Genomic DNA, 19616 nt, shown 5'->3' with positions numbered 1-19616 from the left:
TTCATCTGCCTTACTTTTAATGCTAGGTTTATTTTTAGTGTCTTTTCAATTCAATAGAAATCCTCCTAATTTTGCTGATGAGGAGACCGTGCTTAACAAAAAAACTATGTATAATTGTTCTACGTGACTTCATGTATACCACAAATAAAAAGCACGGATTTCCGAAACGATCGTACAGATAATTGACTTTGTTGTTGTTCCTTCTTATGAAACTGATTTTTAATTTAATTAAATTTTGATTTTTAAATTTTTAAAAAATTTTTAAATTTTTAAATTATAAATCACATTACTTAATATTGAATTAGCTCTAGGACATTTAACTATCGAGCTTATTATATATCTAAATTACAACGAGCATTTCCTGTATTTTAATTAAACTAGTAATTTCACTATTACATTAAAATACACTTAGCTCTTTAGACTATTATTCTAATCTCCTTTAAATTTATATATATATATATATATATATATATATATATATATATATATATATATATATATATATATATATATATATAACAAATACAAAAGTGTAACATTTAACACAGATCTGTTTGTAATGAGTCATTTGTATAAATTTGCTGTTAAACTTTACTTTTTAGCTAAAAGTGCTAAGGTGAACCCACAATAGATAACCCCTCTTTTCTGACATACATGTTCGAGCCTTCTATGAGTGTTATCTATTTGGGATTTTCATTGCATCGTAGACTAAATTAGCAGTTTATTTAAATGTAGTTCATGCACAAACGTAATGTCCACCAAAATAACGAGATATATCATGCTAATTATAGATTTCTTTTTATAATATAATATAATATAATATGATATAATAATTTTATGTTGCTGTGATGCTGTGATAAATATAATTTATAATATAATATAATAATTTTATGTTGCTGTGATGCTAATATTTTGTTTCTTTAATTTTTGTACACAGCTGCTGGCAAATGCTTTGTTCTTTGCTTGCGTCAATGTTGCTGGCATTTTTATCCACAACCTGACGGATCGTGCCCAAAGAAAGACGTTCTATGACACAAGGAACTGCATCGCAGCCCGCCTTGAAATTGAGGACGAGAATGAAAAACTGGTAAGTTTAGCTTCTTTTTTCACGTATGCATGGACGTTTTTTTTTCTTTTTCATGGCTTTCTATTTTTTTTTTTTTTCACATAAACACAACCCGAAAAGAAACCTATTTAAAATAAGAAATACAGCTATTTCTTTAAATCAACAAACGTAAACGACAAAGATATATCGGAGAAAGTAAGTCCCAGGAAGAAATAGCATAGGTGCCGCATATGATCTAATGCTGAGATGACCACGTGCGCCCCAACTTGTTATCTTGAAAATCGATTTACATCTAAATTGTGCTGATAACTTTGGAGTTAAAGCAACTCAATCGGGGATTTGGATAACTGACCGGTCTAGACCAGGGGTTCTCAACCGGGGTCCACATGGACCCTAGGGGTCCATAGAATATTTCTGAGGATCCACAATCAAAACATAACAAAATGGGGGTCCACAACGATATTTTGGTGGTCCATGAAGAAAACCAACTCAAAATAGTTTTTATTATTAAAAATTTAATTTCTACTGTAACTTTGTATAGTTTTTCTTTTTCAATCATTCAAGTTATTTTAACTATAATATTTCTATTTACCAGGATTACCTCAAACATTTACCTTGTACTTTGTTTCTAAACATGTGTTTTATTTGTCGAAAATTTTATAAAAGTGAATAGCAATATATATAGTTAGATATTATGAACTGCTGTAATTGTATTACCAGCTGTGTATGTATATAATATATACACGTATGTATGTATGTATGTATTATGTGTTTTTTTTTTCAGACATTCCATTGCTACTCCAAGTAAAAAGAAGTACGACCGTACGCTGTTCAATATTTGTCTTATGGATTTATTCCAGCACCACATAATGAATCGAAACCAATGTGCTTCATATGCATGGATGTACTTTCAAATGACAGCATGAAACCTTCTAAGCTAAAAATCCATCTAGAAAAGAATCACACAGGAAAGAAAGATAAACCAGTAGAATACTTTAAAAAACTTCATGATGATTTCCAAGCTCGAAAAACACTGTCTCAAGTGTTTAATAACAAAGTTGGTAAAATGAGTGATGGTTTACTGTCATCAAATATGAAATTAGCAAAATAAAAGCAAAGGCAGGAAAACCCCATAATGTTGGTGAAACAGTAATTCTACCAGCAGTGTCTGTTATAATTTCCTCAGTTATGAAACAAAATGCCAGTGAAATTATTAATTCCATCCCTTTAAGCAACTCTTCTGTGTCAAGATACATTGATGAAATGGCAGATGATGTAGAAAAGCAATTGATAGCCCATTTGCAAGTGAAACAGTTTGCCCTTCAACTTGATGAATCTACTCTAAGAAATAATGCGGCCATTTTATTAGCATATGTTAGATTTAACAGTGATGAAGGGCTCAAAGAGGAAATGCTTTTTGCTAGAAGTCTTGTGACAAAACACAAAAGGTGAAACGATTTTTGCTGAAGTTGTTACTTATTTCCCGGAAAACAATATTCCACCCAAAAATATAATCGCCTGTGCTACTGATGGTGCACCTTTGATGACAGGCAGATACAAAGGTTTTATTGCACATTTAAAAAAAGCTGTCCCGCAAGTATTTTGTATTCACTGCGTGATACACCGTCAACACTTACTTGCAAAGAAAATGAGTGCACGTCTGCATAATGCCCTTACTGTCCTAATACAAGTAGTTAACAATATTAAATCAAATTCTCTCAGAGACTGCCTTTTTCATAAATTATGGAAGCAAAATGGAGAAGAGTTCGAGCGGCTTGTATTACATACAGAGGTGAGATGGCTATCAAAGGAGAATTGTCTTCAGCATTTCATTGCACTTTGAGATTTTATTGTTTCCTTTCTTGCTAACAAACAACTTGGAGAACAGCTGCTTGCAAATAAATGTGATGTGTTTTTCTTATCAGATATATTTGAAAAACTGAATTCACTTAATAAACAGCTCCAAGGAAAAGATTCTGATCTGATATCTAGTAAAAGTGCTATTGCTGCTTTTCTGAGTAAACTACAGTTGTATATGAATAATATCAGTTGTTGTGCATTTGAACAGTTTCCTTGTTTGGCCCACTCATGATGGTTATACCGACTTGAGTTTCAATTCCTTTCGAAGTTAATGTTGCCGATATAGACATATCTTTGCAAGAGTCTGTCATTGAATTACAAAGTGATGAAATGATGCGTGCAAAAGATGGAAAGTACAATGTATGGAAGACAAATGGTGTTGCTACAAAGTATCATTTGCTCTGGGATAAAGCACAGCTCTACGTTATTGCTTTTCCAACATCTTATCTTGTTGAATCGGGATTTAGTCGTGTTTCTCAACTGTTATCAAAAGCTCGCAATAGACTTGACATTGTGAAAAGAGGTGACCTTCGACTATCATTAACATCGATGGAACCAGATATAAAGAAACTCGCCGAACAACAACAACCACAGGGATTTCACTGAATAAAAATGCCTACATCTTTTCTTATTTTTTTTTTAATTACACATTCTACTTTAACTGTTTATCAAAATTTTAACCAGTGTACATAACTGCTGCAGTGAATTCAATTGCCTAAAGATCTCTGATCTCCATCGGCTTGACCATAGAAGAAACATTGTAATATTGTAATACAAGATATTGGTAAAGAATTATTATCACTCTAAGTTGGATTATTATTATTATTATTATTATTATTATTATTACTTATCATAATTATTATAGTTGTTGTAGAATACTTTATTTGCAGTAAATTAGTTTTCATTTAAAAAGAAAGCTTAATTATATAATATTCCTTTGATTATTAAAACCTCAAAATGTATATTAGTGAAAAATAGAAGATTGTCTTATGACACATAGTTTTGAAGGGGTCCATCAAGATAAAAAGAAGGGAAAAGGGGTCCATGAGTAAAAAAAAAGTTGAGAACCACTGGTCTAGACGGTGGTATCTTGATCTATGGATATGCTGTTCGTAGTGCTGTGTCTGACTTGATTTGTAAGCAAAAAAAGATTGAAATCAATGTTCGCACACAAAAGTTCAAAGACACTTTCATCTTTTAAAAATAGAATTTATTATTACTTAAAAAACAAAAATGGCTTCCAGTTTGATCTTGGTACCCAAATCAATAAAGTCGATGCCATACCTGAAATATTTTCTTCCATGTTGACTGCAACAAGTCCAGTGCAGTTCTAGGATGTTCGTTCTCACAGGCTTTGCCTTCTCTCTTTGAGAAGGAATGAATGTATTGCTAATTGCCTGAGGTGTCCCTACCGGAGAATACCGACTGGACTATTCAGGCATTTTTCGCAGGTCAGAGTGCTCCTTCACGAGGGCGCTGATATTTCCATCCCACTTTCGCACACTTGTGTCACATGTCTCACTGTGGGGGAGAAAGAGGTACCAACGAACAAAAGTGAATATGTTTCCTAACTGATATTATTAAGGCATTTATATATTTATTTGTTCGATTTCATTCCGATTCAAAAATACCTCACATTACAAAACACTTTATAGTCCCATGAGTAACCCAATCAAGAACTAACTCGGGGACACACTGTCCATCCCATTTTATTTGGTAAGCTAATCAACAATAATCAATCACAGCTTTAAACTGGCAAGTCCTCAAGACTCTTTTGCACAAAAAAGTTTCCCAAACTAACAACCCATACAGGCGCACATTTGATCTCTAAGAGTTTACAAAAAAAAATGACTTTATTTTTCTGATTTTTGTAGATTAAGATTGATTATTCACATTACCGGATTTTTCGAACTACTGTTCTCATTTTGAAAGTTATTTTCACAACGTTTCGGCCGATTTCATCTGTGACCTTATTAAAGTATATTTTGTCGAACTTGGAATCTTTCCGTCGAAATCGGGAATCCGTACGAAATTTCGATCATAACCCTTTATTTAATCCACGAGGATACCATGTCTTCGTTCCGTCAGCTATGACTGGTTACAAGTCCTAAGTAATTTGCGATTGTATTTTGAGTTTCACCACAAAGACACGGGTCCTTGAGTAAGTACACATAGCGTCGTGTATAAAGTACTTGATGAATTTAGTTGTAAGTTACAATATTCTGGAGGTTGCGGACGACCTTCAAAATATAATTGAAAATTAAGACTTTTTTACTCAGTCATGACTGAGGAAATTGGAACATGCTAATCCCGCAGATTAAATAAAGGGTTCCGTTCGATATTTCACGAAAATTCCAAAGTTCGATCGAAATATTCTCAAATTCGAGAAAATACGCCTGAAGAAGGTTACATCGATCGGAGCGTTGCCAAAATAAAACTCAAGATGAGAACAGTAGTTCGAAGAAGCCAAATAATGTGAGTAACAACGACTTTTCAATTTTATTTTGTTTGGAAAATTCCACCTAATTATCCAACCCCTTTACAAGTAAAAACGTTATCTGTCAGTACGTGCAAACGATCTGACCGTTAAATTACGTTCAACAAAATTGACATCCGAGAAATCATCAATCACAAATAATAAAACTGAATCTAATAAACACAACTAATATTACCAATCACTGTTTGACACTGCTTAGTCTTAAAGCCAGATGAAATCATATGCATCGAATAATCGTGTACGTTTATAATCTATATCGGCTCCATATTTTCTAATTATATAAGAGATCGTCTTTCAGCGACTATTCATGCGATCGATCATGACGTCATTGAATATGATGCCTAAGGATAACCAATTACGATACATGTGATATGTAAAATTATCGGTGGAGATGTGCTTACAGCTCATGTTCGTCAAACGACCATCACGGGAATATGATTTATATGTAACCAGATCTGACAGTTATGTGATGAATATTTTTCAATCGACAGTTGAGAGAAATTTGTCGCGAAAGATTTTTCCCGGAAGATTTCGTAGTCTATAATTTAGAAAAACAATCGAGAAAATGTAAAACAGATTACGTTTTTTAGATGAGGATTAATTAGTCGTATCATTTGGATACTTCAGACTACGATTCTCATCTTGAGTGTTATTTTCACAACATTTTGGTCCATGTAACCTCTGGCCATTTTTTTTCGAGTATATATATATATATATATATATATATATATATATATATATATATATATATATATATATAATTATTAAATACCTACAGACACTAGTGTTTCATCCTTTCGGGAATCATCAGTGCAGAGTATCGATTAACGCCGGTCGATAGATTTGAACCCGGCAACGAAGCCGTCTCTGACCTCATTAGCAAGGACCAAATCCATTCGGCCACCGTTAATCGCAAGAAATATTGTTGAAATTTAAACTTTTATTTTTAAATGTTTTTAATGTCTTTTAGAGTGATCTAATCATTATATGATGATCTGCGCATGCGAGCTAAATTGGCCGATTTTGATTCAACTTAAAGTGCTCAACGATAAGAAACGAGTTTCTTAAAGGGTCTGACATAATTATTTACTATAATAATTATGAAATACGTACAGATACTAGTGTTTCATCCTTTCGGATATATATAAATTTATATACGAAAGTATAGATTTATGCGTAAACTTTAGATTTTTACTTCAAAAGTGCTCAATACGTAGGTAGAGCTAGTTAGTAAGTTATAAAATGTATATGGCGATTAAGTTACACTGAATATTCCGCGTTTTATCCACTCTAGGATTCTTCAGGCTTATATAAAGCTGAAGAATCCTAGAGTGGAATATTCAGTGTAGCTTAATCGCCATATACATTTAATAACTTACTATATATATATATATATATATATATATATATATATATATATATATATATGTGTGTGTGTGTGTGTGTGTGTGTGTGTGTGTGTGTGTGTGTGTGTGTGTAAATAGTAATAAATAGTAATAAATAAGTATGTAACATATGTATATAAGAAAAAAAAAGAATGGCACTTCAAAATTAAGCGCGACGAATAAAAATGTAATTTCAAACATAAATTCAGCAGTAACTTTAGAAAACGATCTTCAGTCTGTAGCAGAGACATAAATGGATGTTAGCATTTAATACTACTCAAACTAAGCCTGTTTCTTTTAATAATTGCAAGAAACTTTCTCAACTACCGATTACCATAACTAATTATACTTACCAGGACGCTGTTCGTTTAAAATTATCAGCTTAACATTCACAGGCAACATGAATTGGATCAAATAAGTGGAGGATATTGTCAAGGTTGCTGCAAATGAGATGGATTCTTTTGACTGTGCCAGAAAATCATTCAAGCCTGAGAGTATTCTCTATCTCTAAAAAGCTATCATATAAATATATATATATATATATATATATATATATATATATATATATATATATATATATATATATATATATATATATATACTATACCCGGGTTAATGCATGTATAATTAATATTTCCCTATTAGTGTTAAAAAAGAGTCTCTGATCTAATAAGTCCTACCGCCCCAATGTTACATCCGTGTGCCTGTCTTGCATGTACTTTAGTGGAATATGCTCTCATAAACTCACACTAGGTGTACTCCCTCAACGTAACCCTTGACTAACCCGATAAGCAGCAAAATCTCACCCTTTACTATTGAGATCCTAAGTTGCCAAAATATCTTCTACTCTAATAGTTTCTTTAATTGAACTACTAGACTCCCTGTTTCCGGTTTCTATGACTGTACTAACATGCAGAGGTTTTAATGTAATGCGAACAGATATCGCATCTAAATTCCTTATATAGTACCCTGTAGGTGCGATCGCAAATAGTGTAACAATGTGCGCATGAGCGCGGTGGAAAATACCAGAATCAGCTGTAAGGAAAAAAAGAAACATATGCCAAATAAGAATTGTGCGAAAGTTGGCGTCTAAAGAAAGAGAAGACAAAATAAGGACACCGTATGCTCATGGCAGATATAAAGTGCGCGTCGGCGAAAATGGACGTGTGAAATTGCAGAGAAAAAATGTCTGACTACGGCCGGCGTGAGGTCGGAGAAAAAAGTGTACACCAGGAGAAATGGACGATGGCGAGAGACTTCTTAAAGGTGTCGAAAAAGAAGAGTAACGTGTAATAAAACTTTGGTTAAAAAAGAAAAAATTCCGACCCGGATTTTTATTTATTTACTAGCATGGGTGCCCGGCGTTGTCCGGGTGTTTGGAGGTGTGTGTTGAGCAAAAAAAAAAAGTGGTAGTAGGAAGACAGGCTCGAACCCGTACCGCGAAGGAGAAAAAGAACGGATGAAAACGTGACGTCTTTGCTGTTACGACCACCGCCAAACCGGAAGTTAAGGCTAGACAATCGAAAAAAGGTGATGACTTTCGAAAATATCGGTGAAAAAAAAACGACCCTCCACCTGTAGAAAAGTGCCCAGTTGAGGGTTAAGAAATTAATGTTTTAGCCAATTTTTCGGTATTTGTCGTCTGAAGGGTCGGGCTTCAAAACGATACTGATCTTGTGAAAATCCATCGATTCTGTCGAAAGTTTTAGGCAAGCATGCAAACATATATACATGCATTTATATATTGGTAGCTCAAATGTTCGACCTAAACCGATTAAAAAGCTTGCCCTATCTCTGAATACCCTTTATGTAAAATTTCAAATGTTTAGACCAGAAATGTTCTGAGGAATTTGGTAGAGACTGCAGAGGTCAATTTTTAAAAACTTCGACTCCTACTATTACCTCTTAACATTTATCATTTTGGCTCAAATCAAGCTATTAAGTTAGACCCATGTCCAAGGAACCTAAAATTGCAATTGTTTATACCCGATATTGGCGGAGGAGTTTGGTAAAGTTCTCAAAGGTCAAATGGTTGGACTTTGACTCCTTAACAGCCAAACTTCTGGCCGAAAATAGATTAAAAAGATTTCCCCATATCTCAGTACCCTGTATATCAAATTTCGAGTCTGTAGACTGAAACTTGACAGAGTTATTTTGTAGGGAAATGTATACAGACAGACAGACAGACAGACAGACACTTTCACTTTTAAAGATATACTAGCAGTTCCACCCGACTTTGCTCGGGCCCTATGTACTGTCCATAAGGTTATGTGCATATGTATATATTAAAAAGTGTGAATATGTAAAGTAATGCCTTTCTGTATAATAGTCTTTCTTAACTACCATAGAGAAAAAACAGACAGACATTTTCACTTTTATAGATATATATATATATAGATAAATAGATAGGATGCAATATATAGAAATGATTTAAAAAGTATATATAAAAGACTCATGCGCCACCACCGAGAATTGAAACCAAAACGTTCAGCTCACGATTTATTTTGCCTCTGCTGTCAATGACTGGGCTATAAAAACATGTTTACTGCAAGGCTAAAAATTAAAACATGAACCAATAGCTACTACGTGATGCATTCGTAATGCCGGCGTTCGCCCTTCACTTGGCAAATTTCATTTTTTTTTCACACTTTTGCACCGATTTTCCCGGGCTAAAACCCAAATATATAGTTTTGCATGGATTCAAATACCTTATATATGAAATTTCATGTCTGTAGGCCAAAAACTCTAGGAGGAGTTTGGTAGGCAAAATTTCATAAACAAAAATATATACGTATACATAAATATATATGTAAACAATTTTGTATTTACTATAAACTTTTTACGCAAATATTATGCAAGTATAAATCATGTAGAATATCTGCATGAATATAATTACACGTAATATTTAACTAAAGATGATTATCCCATTAGAAAACCCAAGCAACTAATAGGGAATCAATTAAAATGAATGTTTAAAAGAATATGCAAATTAGCTAGATCTTTTGCTAGTGAATGCATTTCCGCAACCCATATATAAGAAAATTGTATTTTCTTTTTAAATGAATAGAAAAGATGGGTTTTAATATGAATATCAATACACACAAAATAAAAACGAATTTATAGGAGTATAGATAGATAGATTTATTTCGTCTTGTTTGGTTGTAACGGCTACGCAAGGTTACAATAATAGCCCCTTACGTCCAAGTGGCCACGGTCCTGGATATGACTTTAAACTATATCCAGTGCTGAGGTCCCAGCTTGCGGGCTTTGGAGAGTGTGGAGCCATCCTTTAATTGCCATTACTCCCAGATCCACTCTGACCCGGAGTGGTAGTACATGTTAGGTTAAATAGAAACCGACTTGAAAACAACAAACATTCTATTAAAAAAATGTTCTTCAAAATCTTGGATTTGACAATAAATAACCTGAAAGGGGTTGATATGCCGTAAAACAAAAACAACCAATCAACCAAGTGGGCATATGCCTCGTTTGGAGTGAATAGGAGTAAAAGATAATTACGAAATAGAAAGTGGATATTGGGTTTACTTTCGGCAGCTTTGTAACTTTCGCTTTCTATAGTTTATCCTTTAGTCCTCACATTCCGTGACATCTTGTTGTTTTCAGGGTCAGGACCTATACCATCTAACACTCATCGTTGGCATGTTTTTAACCTTAAAATACTATGTTTTCGACTCCTTACATCAAGTGACTTCATGCCCTGTCCGGGGCGATTCCCATAAAAATAATTTAGGAACTTAGTGTAAAGAAAATTTCAAATTGGTAAGGAATGAACGCTGTAAAAAGTTGAAATTTCTAGCTTTTTTTCACACAGACTTCATTTCTATTTGGTTTTTTTTTTTTTAATTATTTATGACGAGCGGAAGACTGTTAAGAATTTTTAAATTAAACTTAGAAAAATACAAATTTTAATCTATTTTCCATAAAGTAGTTTTATTTGTCAAATATGAACGATTGAATTATTTTTAGCTAAGAAACGCATTGTTGAAGATTAAATTTCCACGGCAAGCGATACTAAGAATGCAAATAACATCTACCCGTTCATGGCTGATCGAATGAGAACAAGTTACCCTCTAGTCTTGGTCTTTCTTTCTTATCAAATCTTTCTTGGAATTCATATATTAGATCCATTACTCTTTCTGCTTCTGGTAAAATCAGTTCTCTCTACCCCTCTTAACACTTGCTCACACACGAGATTATCTCTACAAATCTACCATCATACGATGCATCAAGTATTGTTGTCATGTTGGGTCTGGTGAATTTCCGTCCCATTTGAATGGCCTTGCAAAGTGAACAAACGTATCTGTACTTTAATTGACCCGCACCCTTTCTTTTTTCAACCTCTCTCTCACACACGTGATGTTGCTGGTCTCAGTCTTTTCTATAAATAATATTATGGTATGTAGTCTTCGAAAGCAAACTCATAGTAGTTTTGGCTGCAAAGTCGTCGGCGATGCACACGTCGGGTCAATTCAATATGCTCCTCCAGTGTTAAATAAAAGAATATTTTTTATTCAAATCCTCTTGTTGGCTGTTTTATGTAAGCGTTAATTTTCAGCAACAGAAAAGCGGAGTCTGTTATGGAGAATGCCTTCCATTAACAACGCAATGAAGACTCGACGGCGATCAGATCCATGCCAGCCGGTGATAGCCGACGCCATATCGACCACCTTGATGTAAGGGATGTGTCTATCGTTTGATCGTATCTACCACCCGGGGTTCTGTTTGTCGTGGTAGAACATAGCAACAGGTTCAATAAACGTTCCCACGACAAACCAAGTAACTCTCTCCGGGAAAAACGATTGAGTCATAACTGCGTAATATATTACTTTGAAGCCCTCTAAAAGATTAATACAAAAAAAAAAAAAAAAAAAAACATGGCGCATATTCTTCGGTTGCAATTTTTCAAATTCATGAATATTTTATATGAGAATTGGCCAAAAAAAAAAGCTCTTACAAGAATTTTTTTAGAAAAAATGCATTTTTTCTTTTTTTCTTTTTTTGTAACCATTCTTTCCGCGGATAGTTATCCCATCTTCATAGTTTTTGTTGTTGTTTCACCACGTTTCGGCTAACTCTATTCTCAAAGATCTATTTATATAAATATTTGACAGCTGGTTTTACAGTTTTCGATTTGTGCCTATCAATTGATCGTGACTACCACTCGAGGAGCTGTTTGCATTGCCAGGGCATAGCAACATGTTCAATAAACGCCCCTACGACAAACCAAGTAACTCTCACCGATCGGATCAGAAGGCTACTCAGAAAGTTAATTATAAAAAACTTCCATGGCGTTACTGATCTGCTAGGCACAATGACTCTGTTGATTTCGTATTGGCATTTAGTTTTAAGCAGATTTCTGCATCCCCGAGCTCATGTTCTATTCGAGGCTGGCGCTCTATAGCATCACATAATGTTCCGTTTGTGTTTCCACTTGCATTTACAGCGTGTGATTCTATTTTAGTGTATCTGTGATTGGTAAGCGTTATCTGATCATGTGAGTTGGTTTATTATTATTATTATTATTATTATTATTATTATTATTATTATTATTATTAATGCTTTAACTCTATATTTAAATCAGAGGCATGTATGTATGCTTCTCTCTCTCTCTCTCTCTCTCTCACTCTCTCTCCAAATATAAATATATATATGTGTGTGTGTGTGAGTGTGTGGGTGTGTGTGTTAGTGTGTTTACATATATGTGCGTGTGTCTAACATTAGCGTTTGTGTTCGAAAATTCATAATATTCGGTTAATTTAGTTTATGAATGCATCTGGTATATACAAATATTCAAGCACTAGCAGGGAGACCCGACATTGTTCGGAATTAAACGAGAATCAATGAATGTTTCACACTTCCAATAATTTTAGTGTCATCGAAATCAGTGAAATATTCAATTTTTCAATCAAATGGGTTGCTTGCGTGCTCTAGACGGGGACCTACCGCAGTGCACCGGGAGGAAGAGCCACGTGATGTCCTGCAGTGATTTAGTTCACGATACATTGTAGTCTACATTGCACTGCAAAAACCAACTGTTGATTTTATAAAATTATTCTTATATAGTGGCTTGAATTAAAGTTAAAGATGCAAAAGTCAAGTATCACGATTCAATTGTGCTCTAAACAGAGACATTCATTTTGAACGAACCGTTGTCATAAAACCTACATTTGAGTTTATACGCCGGACTTTTCTGCTTGTGCGGTGATAAAATTTTTCAAATGCACTTTTGATGTTGGGCTGTACAAAGGTGTTAACTTTTATCAAAATCGGACTGTTTTCTTTAATCGAATTTTTATTATCGATGTTTTATCCTTATCGGGGGCATCCCGACACAAAACCTATTTAAGAACACTCCAAGATACGTAAAATAAATGTGTATGAAATTATTAAAAATCGACTCAGCCGTTCTGGAGTCCAAAGGGAAAGAACACGCACATACACAACATGCATTTTATATATAAATAGAGATATACAAATACCTAACTGCATACATACAGGCGCACACATACACACACGCGCGTACACACACATACACACACACACAAATATATATATATATATATATATATATATATATATATATATATATATATATATATATATATATATGCATATATATACATATGGGATGCGTAATGACAATGCTTTGATTTTTTCATGTAATTTTTATGTATTGCTGATGAAAGCGATCATTTCGGTTTCAATTATTTTATTCTTTTGTTTAGAAGCGCACGAAAACGAAACTCTTTTATTGAATATTTCGTCCGAATTGAAATAGCCTCGAAATGTATATTTAATTACAGAAAACAGAGCAATTAATAAGGAAAAGAAAAAAATCACTTAATATCAAAACTGTTTTCCCTTCTTGAATGAGTTATAAAGGGAGAATTTTCTGAATTAATTCTCGAAAAAAATATATAAATAGATAAAAAAATATAAGCTTAACAGAATGGAATAATAAGAAGAAGTGGCTATGATGCGGTCGCTTTTAACATATGGGTAAAACAATGCTGAATAAAGTTTATCTAATGTAATTATAGGCAATCATTTAGAGGAAATAATTACGTTATTATGAAATGCAAATCTTTGCATGAAAGTCAACCAAGATAAAAAACAAAAATTGTTATTACTAATGATGCAGGCAGTTGTGGCTATATAAATAATTAGACAAAATGTCTACATTTCAAAATTTTTCTTCGCCAGAATAAGTATTTTCCAAAAGAACGAAAACGAAATATATATTTAGTTTAAGGAACATGCTCAAAGGATAAAAGGGAGAAACTATTAGTCGAAAACAATCAATTTGTCAGATTCATCACTATAAAAGACTGGCTTCGAAAGTTTTACTAAATAAATTTATATATAATTGTTATTTTTAATTTTTATATTTTTTAATTTATATATTTTGTATTTTTTTATTATATATAAACACAGAATTTTCTGTATGTGGTTAGACTCGACGAAGCAGTAAACAATGTGTCGTATTTTATGCAGATGTTCCATCCTTTCGTAGTATTCTTCAACATTCAATACCCTATAATTTTTTTTTGTTATTGAGATGATCATCTTAAGTTAACTGTTACGTGTAATTATATTCATGCAGATACTCTACATGATTTATACTTGCGTAATATTTGCGTAAAAAGTTTATAGTAAACACACATCTCTTTCTATATATATTTATGTATGCATACAATTTATTAAAAATTTTGCCTACCAAACTCCTCTGTCACATATGAGACTTAATATATAGAGTATTCACACTCATGCGAAACTTTATATTTGGGTTTTAGCCGAGGAAAATCGGTGCAAAAGTGTGAAAATTCTAACAAAATCGAATTTGCCAAGTGGAGGGTGAACGACGGCATTACGAATATGCATGCATAACTTAATAGCTATTGGTTATTTTTAGTAATTTTTAGCCTTGCAGCAAACATGTCTTCATAGCTCATGTATTAACGTCAAAGGAAAAAGTAAATCGTAAGCTAAGTGTTTTGGTTTCAATTCTTGGTGGTGGCGTATGAATCATTTTTTTAAAACTTTTTAAGTTATTACAATATATTGGGTCCGATATAATATAATAATAAATACGAAATCTGTATTAATCAAAATATCATATTTAAGCGTATTTTACAACCGAGCAATGCCGGGCGACCTGCTATTATATATATATATATATATATATATATATATATATATATATATATATATATATATATATATATAGTCATCCACATACAGCACTGTTTCGCACCTCATCAGTGCGGCTAGACAGGCAACCACCTCAAGTCAGGATTGAAACCCGACCGTATGTACGACCTAACCACTACGCTATCGGCGGCATGCTGATCAAGTCGTGAGCTTAACGATGTTTTGACATCGTCCGAACTACTTAAGCTCGATTTGTTTACACAAAGAGCATCGCTTATACGCTAATGGTAATTCGTGTATCACTTCTCAATATGCTCAACTCAAGACATATATATATATATATATATATATATATATATTTGCTGTTGTTGTTTTTAACGATGAATACGGTTAAATGGTGGTTTCGTCCCAATAATATATATATATATATATATATATATATATATAATTTAATACATGTTTAATATACTTTTACATGGTAAACAACTGATGATCCCTTTAAAAACATTGTAAAATTATTCTGCGATGTAAGAAATTCATTGACTTACTTACAAAATAATTTTCTAACGAAATACATTTTTATATAGTCTTAAAGGTTTTAAAGAAATATTACATGATAAGGGTTGTCCCCTTTTCATGTAAGTATAAAAATAGAGAGATTTAGTTAAAATGAAAGTGAAATAGAATAGACGAAATTCGAATCTCGTAATTTAGGTTTAGAAATAGATTACGAGAGAGAATTAGCAAATGGAATGTAAAAAAAAAAACATTGTTTAGTTTGGAGATAAAATAGTTTTAAGAAAAGAATGTGCATTGTCAATTCTGTTATGAAAATTCAATTGAAGAATGCAACTATATAAACTATATAAATTAAAAATATAGGTTACTGGGAATATAGGTTAAAATTCCTTTTGTAAACAAAGGAAAAGGTTTTGGACACGCATTTCCAGAACACGTGAAAGAAGACACATGTTTTAACATGTGTATGACGTCATGGAAACAGGAAGTTCTCGATATAGTTAGAAACTTTAGAGTTAAGCAGAGAGAAGCAGGGAGAGTCTGAGAGAGAGTCTGAGGACGACAGACGACAGTCTGGACATGGGAGTCGAAGCGAGACGGTCACCTTTGAAACATAGTATGTAAAACTTTGAATTCTTGACTAAGAAAACCACGACCGGTCGGATAAGAAATAAACCCATTATGTGTTTTTATAAACGTCGTCTTTGTGTTGTAATTCTACCAAAACGGTAAAGTGAAATTGTAATTATATGTCATTGTATATCATGTGTTTTAAAATCTCTTTACATACACAATGTGAACTCTACATCTCATATCTACACTTCTAAGTACGAACATTTTATATATATGAATCTCTTCATAACACGAACAGAGAACGCAACAACATCTCTTAATAAGACTCTCTAAGACTCTAAGAAACACTTTTAATAAGACTTCCATACAACAAGAAATACGAACAATAACAACAACAATACTAATAATAATGAAATATAACAGAAACTTCTAATAATATATATATATATATATATATATATATATATATATATGATCATCCACATACAGTGTTGTTTCACAGCTCATCAGTGCGGCTAGACAGGCAACTGTCTCAATCCAGGATCGAAACCCGATCGCCCAAACGACAGTCGGAGCTTATAACCGGTGCGTTATACGACTGCTGCTATGCAAGCAGTAAATCAACAATGTCTTGGCATTGTCCAAAGTACTTAAGCTCAATTTATTTACACAAAGAGTATCGCTTCATAGGATAATAATAATTTGTATATCACTTCCCAATATGCTCGACCTAAGTTAGGGAGAATCATGTTGACACACCGGTTCTCGTAGGATCGTTAAACTTAAACAACGTTGAGCCTGATCAGTACTAAAATGGGTGACGATTTAGGAATTTCATGGTGCTGTATGTGTCCTCCGCTTATATCGTCATTATTTACAGCCGTCTACCACTTCTCTTTGCCACTGGACCCAAGCAGTGCCGATTTAGGAGAGGTGTTGTTGGAGATTGCGTAATCCTTGCCTCACAAATACTCCCGCAGATATCTTTACAAGGGGTATCCATTGTCTCTTGGAACTGAACTGAGGCATCATCGATATCAGTCACTTATCATCGAGTTGTTTTAAGGCCTTGATAATCGCTGTCTGTACATTCCAACACAAACTAGCAATATATGATACATAAAAGATAATATTAACGATGAACGCAGAAAGTCTTAAAAGTTTATGAATGTCTGAATCGCATCCACATAAAATAAATTGTGATGTTGTTTATGACCGAACGAGTCACAGACACGACTAGTCAGTTTTTGTTTTATGTAATATCGTGTTATATGTGTCTGTGTGGCCAGTGAACAATAAATTGTCTCATTTGTAAACTCAAGCTCAAAAGATTCGCTCTTTTCCCAAACAAAGATGGCAGTTTTTTTATTGATTCAAACTATAATTATTTCCGCCAAATCCAAAGACACATTGAGATTCTTGGACAAAGACTATTCATCATTCGGTGCCAACCGAAGATGACTTTCGGTTCTCCTTCGCCGGCCGGGGCTTTATGAAACTACCGATGCATAAAAAGCCCCTCATTTGAAACCAGTATTCCTTTCAGACGAGCGGCGTCAAAAAGGGAAATAAATCTCTATAAAAATTCGGCTCGCAACTCGGAAACTCTTTTGTTTGGAGAGTCTATAAAATGATTACATTTCATGTAGAGGCAATAGCACTGTATCGTTAACTAGTAAGAAATGGTTGTAGCTTTTTAAGTAACAATCAAATATTTGAATATAACGAAATGTAGTGAGCCATAAATAAAGGTAAATGCATTGGATAATTATATTAGGAAAATGCGAGCATGAAAAGTAATATGGTTAAGCTTAAACATGGAAAAGTAAAGGACTAGTTGTTAAAACTGAAAAAGAAAAGGGCAAGATATTCTAGTAAAAATATGATAAATCTATAACTTAAAATATTGAAGCATAAAGAATTGATTAAATAATATTATAAACTGAATTTTAAAAAATTCTTAATGCTGCAATGTTTTAAATTTATTATATTTTTTACTAGAATATCTTGTCCTTTTTTTCCCAGCTTTAACAACTAGTCCTTTACTTTTCCATGTTTAAGCTTAACCATATCAGTTTTCATGCTCGCATTTTCCTATGGTAATCCATGATTTTCCAGGCTTCCAATAAATTCACCTATTCTTTGTTTAATTTCAGTCGTATTTTTTACCCCCATAAACATAACAAACACAAATGTAATAACAATGTATGACACTAGTCTGCTTTCAATACCCCCTCAATTATCTTCCTTTCATTCTCTCTGTTTCACTTGTTACTTCTCTTCTCGCGAGAGCGGTGAATTGGTAGCAACAGTAGTCGCTGAAGTGAAGTGTTTGCTATAGAAGCAGTCATAAAAACGTCGCTCACTTCCTTACGTATTTTCACGATTTTGACCACCAGTAAATTCATCATAACCTTTTGTTTTACTGAACGAAAATTGGAAACTTTTTCACAATATAGCTGAGAAAGTGATCTATAAACTGTAATAATTGTTTGAAATTTGGTCGAAAAATGAGTGAGCGGTGAAGCTTTAAAGCAGTTCTAAATGACTAAAACTGCCACTTAACCATATATTCAAACACGATAGTGTTTGAATCATATCTATGTAGGATAAATGAAGACATGATGCGTAAAAGGGAAAAATTCAAATGGATAGAGATAATAGCTTAATCAGATGTAAGACTTGAGAATAAGGTTGGGATTAATGAAATAAAATGAAAGGTTTATAGTGTTTGTTTTGACTTCTATACAAGACGTATTGTGACTTGGATATAAATGGCTACTTTTTGGAATCATGTCTAAAATAGAACAATGCAGTGGTTTGAGAAGTATTAGTTACATTTTTGCATGTTAATAAAATCAGAGACATGAGGTGGAGCTTGATTGATATTGCGGGACCTAAAAGAGCAATACCTACAAAGAGATAGGGCCTTAGAAAGAGTCTCCAATCTAATAGACATTGTCTTAGAGAGAGAGAGAGAGAGAGAGAGAGAGAGAGAGAGAGAGAGAGAGGGGGGGAGCGACCAGTAGTAGATACACTAGTTAAGATTTGACAACACTACTCAATGCATGGACGACTAGTAACTTTGTAGAGACACTGCTTATAAAATAAAAATTTAAAAAAAAACAGTATACACACGAGTCAATCTTTGAAAAAAAAAACAATTTGGAACTTATTATGCGCACAACTTACCGAATAGAAGTAGCTTAATTTATCCTTGAGAATATATTTTTACCTTCGTATTGTTTATTTTTTAGGACTACTGCTTTCATATTACGTGTTATTTTTATAAAGTTTCAGTCGATGTAACCTTCAGGTGTATCTTTCGGTCGAACTCGTGAATCTGCACGAAATTTGTAACGGAAGCATTTATTCAATCCATGGGAGTAACATACTCTCGTTCTGTCGGCCATGATTGGTAGAAGTCCTAAATAATTCGCCATTGTATTTTTTAGTATCACCCGCACTGAGGATTGAACTTTTAACTTCTAGAAGTGTGTAACGTAAACTGTATTTTGCTAAGTACTTTATCAAGTAATTTATC

At 33.3% G+C, this 19616-nt stretch overlaps 1 protein-coding gene across 1 annotated transcript in view; it reads left to right on the top strand.

The window, feature by feature from the left end:
* The first annotated feature begins 901 nt into the window (after positions 1–901).
* LOC145247222 (uncharacterized) overlaps positions 902–19616 on the top strand; it is a 341528-nt gene continuing 322813 nt past the window's right edge. The window contains exon 1 of the mRNA XM_080108849.1: positions 902–1087. Within this exon, the coding sequence (XP_079964975.1) occupies positions 902–1087 (186 nt within the window). The remainder of the gene's footprint in view (positions 1088–19616) is intronic.

The sequence above is a fragment of the Euprymna scolopes genome, chromosome 25 (genome assembly GCF_053919585.1).
Source record: "Euprymna scolopes isolate OS-2025 chromosome 25, ASM5391958v1, whole genome shotgun sequence".
In the NCBI taxonomy this organism is placed as follows: Eukaryota; Metazoa; Mollusca; class Cephalopoda; order Sepiida; family Sepiolidae; genus Euprymna; species Euprymna scolopes.
Note: the sequence above shows the minus strand (reverse complement) of the source record. Positions and strands in the feature narration are given on the sequence as shown.